Here is a 5328-nt window from a genome sequence, read left to right as displayed (position 1 = left end):
GATTAATAATAGGCTACCTATTTTCTACCAGGCTACCAATTTCCATTAATATGATGGTTATGAAACACGGAAATGTCCTGCTGGCAATTCGCTTTAGTTGAATGCTGCTCGAGTCGGTCCTTGCTCCCTGGCTGCTCTCTTCCTAGGAAATGCTACAAACTGGGTTTCGTTTTCCATTCAAAGGCATTCTAGTTGGGCGGTCTCTCTTTCCTCCTGTCAACTGTAGTCTACTAACCTCTGCTGCGCTGGAGAGGCGGATACAGCGAGCGCACCCGCTCTGGTATTTAATCCAGAGAAACGAAACTCAGAGCGGGTCAACAAACTCAGCATGAATTCACTACGACTTGGTTATGAAACTACTGCCTCAACGCGAGACTCATCATCAGTCATTCTTCCGACTGATGAGTCTCGCGTTGAGGCTACTATTACAGTTACTATTCCACGTTTTAACTAAATTATTGCTATATGTTTTATCCTTTGAATAGCCTCAGTATCTCATATATAGCCTACCAAAATAACAATAATAAAAATCAATATCATGTTCCTATGACATTTTATTCAGGTACATTTCTAGTTATTATATATATATATATATATATATATATATATATAAAGATGTTCTGGGATAGGCCTAATTAAAACACGATGTAAGCATAACCTATATGATTAACCAATTAGTATTCACACTATTCTCAAAACTCCTTGGAGACCTTAGGGAATACAAAGTAGAGAAGAGCAGTTATAAAGAATGAAAATAATTGTATTGCATATAGTGGGGGTTTCCTGAACTCAAAAGAGATGAGAGAAAGCAATTGCAGATCATTTTGGTAACATGATACAAAATAAATAGAAACATAATAGTAAATCAATGTATTTAATGTGACTAAATATCTAATGTGACTAATTGTCCAACATCAATTCATCAAAGCATATTATATTAATTTGTGTGAGGCAGATCCTGGTCTGCAGTCTGATGTGGATTGTAGGCCTGTACATTTCAGAAGTTGATTGATGGAGGAGATGCCCCCCCCCCCAGCCTTGGTCAGCATCACAGTGACACTTTTGTAGCTTTAAAGGTGAACAGTGATTTTTGTTGCTGGGAAAGAATGTTATTCAAGGGTCCATTTTGAGCCGCAGAGACTGGTTCCGCTACAAGGGTCTGTGCCTTCTTCCCAACTATTCACTCTACTGTATGACATACAGAACTCATAAGTACATTTAGTTATATGAAAAAGGAAGAGTATGTCCATCCACTGTTTGTCAGGACCAACAACTGATCAGCATAAAAAAATAAAATCGCATAGAAAATTGCTCCCAGTCAGTTTTATTGTATTTTGATTATTCTTTCGATCCACTCAGGAAGCATCTTCATCAGATGAAGCATGAAGTAGGAGTGCAAAACACACAACATCCTTGCTTAGAAGTTCTTTTTCAGCACCGGTACAATCTCTTGACACACCCTGAAAACACACATCTATATGGTCACTGAACATGCCCAGCCTGCCTATAACCTGCCTGCCTATAACAGGAAGCTTACCACACTAATGCAGTAATAACACGTGAAGTTGTGAACCATAGCCTACATTATACATAACTTAAAATTGATCATACTGTAGAATGCATGATACACTCTTGGATGTATTACATACATAGAATATATAGCCTATGCCATGTGAGTTCCAAAACGAACTTGTCTCTCCAACTTCCATTGCCGGGGGGTGTGAGGAGAGACAGAGAAAGTAGACAGAGAAACCACACCGAAGTCTGCTGATTGTTTTAAATCCTGTTTTACTTGTAGCAAAGTGTATACATATATATAAATGGTACATTAATTTCCTGCCTGAAAGAATGCAAGTTGCAAGGGCAGAATAGAGTTGTGGAGGAAGGAAAAATATATTCCAGGCAGGCTCTTACTCCACATACTCAAAGCAAAGCACATAGAAGTGTCTATTTGATGTTTTATAAAACACCAACATATCATACTGTATCATCAGCAGGGCTGTAGTGGTTCAAAAAGGTGGGTAAACAATGTCTGTGGCAGCTCTCTCAACGCCATTATTAAAAAAAGCTGGATGAACTATCAACTTCAGTTGCCCACAAGACTAGATACAGTATGAGACTAGAACTGAAACCGAATCATATTCCTATATTATTATTATTATTATTATTATTATTATTATTATTATTATTGTTATTATTATTATTATTATTGTTATTATTATTGTTATTATTACCATCATCATCATCATCATCATCATCATCTCCAGGTTGGGTACCCATTGAACCCATTCTCATTCAGATATCTTTGAAAAGATAAAGATTCAAGATTCAAGATTCAAGATCTTGAATCTTGAATCTTGAAAATGTCCATGCCAGTTTTTCCATTTGCAAAATGTTGCCTGACTTTGGAGCGTTCAGCCGCCTTCCCGACAAGCTAGCATGACATGGTTCACCCATGTCCCCAGCTTGTCCCTTCATTCTGGCTTTAAAAATGAGCCAGCTACAGCCTCCGAAAGACAGTAATGTCGGCCGAGGACGTCCGCAATTAAAAATCACACAATAACAATAAAGACGGCGGGAACGGACCCAAAAAACAATTCTGCACTGAAAACAGGGCGTCATAGTAACGTAAATAAATATGATCCGTGTTATCTAGCTATGTAGCTACAAAAATCAAATGAACTAACTAACACCATATAAAACCATCCTTCTGTACGGGACAAAGCGGAAAGCCCACCGGAACGAGGTGCGGGTCTTCTTCTGTCTTCCTGCGTGTACCAACGCGTACCAGGCTCTGGTGAGTGACGCGAGGTTAACAAGTGAATAAACCATCATAAAAAGATGAGTCAACGCTATTTTGCATTTAAAAAGGGACGTAAACAGCGTGTAAGTGCGTTTACCCCCCACTACAGCCCTGAACAGCCGCTATATAATAGATAAGAGAGCAAGCAAGCAGTGGTTCTTGTGTAGAAAGTAAACACTTGTCTGTTGAAAAAGGTAACAAGGCTACAATAGCTAAGCCATGGAACTCCATAAAAGGAAAAAAAAGACTATAGGTCAAAATGGCTGGACCGTGTATGGGTGTTGCCACGGGCGACCGATGGTGTAACTTTATCAGTCAGTCAGTGACAGACATTTGCATTTATAGGTCTGCCCCCCTGGGCCAAGGGGGGGGGGGGGGCAGACCAGCCAAAAAATACTAGGCATGATCGAAAAATGTGTTCAGGTTAACAGGTCGATTCAATTCAGTCGTTTAATTTTATGGGCTGATATTACTCTGTCTGATTTATCAGTGGATATTATAGCTGTTGCTAATCTAAATGATTCCTTATATCTGTATTGCCATTGGTACTCCAATGCAGCGGTAATTGAAAACAATCTGCTTCAATTTCAATGTGAAATAGTCGCTGTGTGAACTTATCCAGGTCCAATCTTGTTCAGTTCTCTATTCTTCCTTGTCACTTTCGTCAGTCTCCACTGGAGAGAGAGAGAGAGAGAGTGGAAGGGAGGAAGGGAAGGGAACATAAACACCAGTTAGCCTTGAAGGCAACTTTCTGATAAAGGAAAGACACAATAGGACATTTTCACACAGCAACCATTTGGAAGTGGTAAAGCAGAAAGTAAAGCAGGTGTAACCAATGACATTAATGAGGGCCCTGGTACTGGAACACCTAAATGGGATGGAGCCATCATTAATGGTATTTGTTACCCCTGCTTCCTGCTTTACCACCTCAAAACAGTTGCTGTGAAATGGGCCTATGAATGTGAATGTGTGTGTGTGTGTGTGTGTGTGTGTGTGTGTGTGTGTGTGTGTGTGTGTGTGTGTGTGTGTGTGTGTGTGTGTGTGTGTGTGGGTGTGTGTGTGTGTGTGTGTGTGTGTGTGTGTGTGTGTGTGTGTGTGTGTGTGTGTGTGAGACACACACACGTTTATCACCATCACGTATGGTGAGTTGAGATATCGCCTCCCATAGCTCCTCCTCTCCCTGTGTGTGAGAGCTGTCGATGCCCCGGTAGCCTCCTCTACTGGCGCAGTAGTGGATAAACCTAAGAGGACAGAGGAGCATGGGGGCATGGAGGTGTTAGACAGCCATTGGTCCATCCTGCTCTTCTCCATGGAAAGAGTGAAGGTGTTTGATGATGAGGGTATCGTCTTACCGCTCCCAGTGAGGGGCCGTTTTCAAGATGGCCGGGTTCCCCACCACAATCAACAGGGCTTTTGCACGGGTCATCGCCACGTTGAACCTCTGAAGCGATAGTTTAGGTTAACTGTGTGTGTGTGTGTGTGTGTGTGTGTGTGTGTGTGTGTGTGCAATTAATCATTTATGCATTCATTATTAGAAACTATTCCTATGTCAATGTACTTATGTTCTTATAACACATGGACAAGAGGACTAATATTATCTCCAAATCTGAAAGCAATTAAGGAGTTATAGTAGTGAGATGTAGTGTATATAAGTGGGATCTAGTGTCATATAAACATAAATATAAAATCAAAATATAGTAGTCTGAAAAAAATGGTGTTTCCTCTCTAATATGCACATAATGCAATTTATTAATTTTTTAGTTTCACTGGCAGGACGTAGTGTGTGGGAGGATCACGCTATTCTTCCCAGTTCCCCTCCCCCCCCCCCCCCCAAAAGGGTCACCCCGACCGACCAGAGGAGGCACTAGTGCAGCGACCACGACTCATACCCTGCAGGCTTCCCACCCGCAGACATGCTCCAAAATGTATTCAGATCTACTCTCTATAAGAGAACATGTGGTGTCAATGTGAAGTTTCCATACAGGTGGACAGACAGACGTCACAATAGAGAGCCAAAGTGGAACGTCACTTCCTGCTTCAGCACTGTACCAGAGATTTTCATCCGCCATTTATTTTCCCATAGAGATTTTGTAAAATGCTTATAAAAATAGTTTTACTTGGACAAAAAAAATGGTTCAGCTATATTTAGAATTGGGAGAGACAATAGAACATTTCACTCCAGCCAAAACTTAAAGGTCCCAATTCGTGCAGCTGTAACCTCTTAAAAACGTGTGTCTCTGGTCCATAAAACATGATTCTGGATGAATCTGTCGAAAATATAGCAACCCCGTTTGTTGTGACGGAGTTCTCACTTCCTCATCTCGTCGCTTCCCAAGAATGGCCTGTTTCTATAATATATTCAGAACTAACAGTTCCCATTGGCCGCTGAGGGAGAGCCCGCCCCAGGCTCCCAGCGGCCAATCAGATTAGCGTCTGTGGACCAGCACGATAGGTTGCGAGTTATCGTTACCTTAACGGTACTACGCTAAAGAGGACATCTCAAAATGCCTAGACTTACCGAATGC

At 41.2% G+C, this 5328-nt stretch overlaps 1 protein-coding gene across 3 annotated transcripts in view; it reads right to left on the bottom strand.

Moving 5' to 3' along the window:
- Positions 1–1685: 1685 nt before the first annotated feature.
- Positions 1686–5328, bottom strand: part of LOC310781738 (putative helicase mov-10-B.1) — a 19298-nt gene continuing 15655 nt past the window's right edge. The window contains exons 15-17 of one of the 3 annotated variants that reach the window (XM_083642350.1): positions 4156–4244; positions 3926–4044; positions 1686–3477 (exon numbers count right to left, since the gene is read on the bottom strand). In XM_083642350.1, coding sequence (XP_083498476.1) covers positions 3446–3477; positions 3926–4044; positions 4156–4244 — 240 coding nt within the window. In that variant the 3' untranslated portion in view covers positions 1686–3445. The remainder of the gene's footprint in view (positions 3478–3925; positions 4045–4155; positions 4245–5328) is intronic. The other 2 variants (XM_083642351.1, XR_014552976.1) reach the window with 2 other exon arrangements.

Source organism: Poromitra crassiceps, assembly GCF_964638095.1.
Source record: "Poromitra crassiceps genome assembly, chromosome: 8".
In the NCBI taxonomy this organism is placed as follows: domain Eukaryota; kingdom Metazoa; phylum Chordata; class Actinopteri; order Beryciformes; family Melamphaidae; genus Poromitra; species Poromitra crassiceps.
Note: the sequence above shows the minus strand (reverse complement) of the source record. Positions and strands in the feature narration are given on the sequence as shown.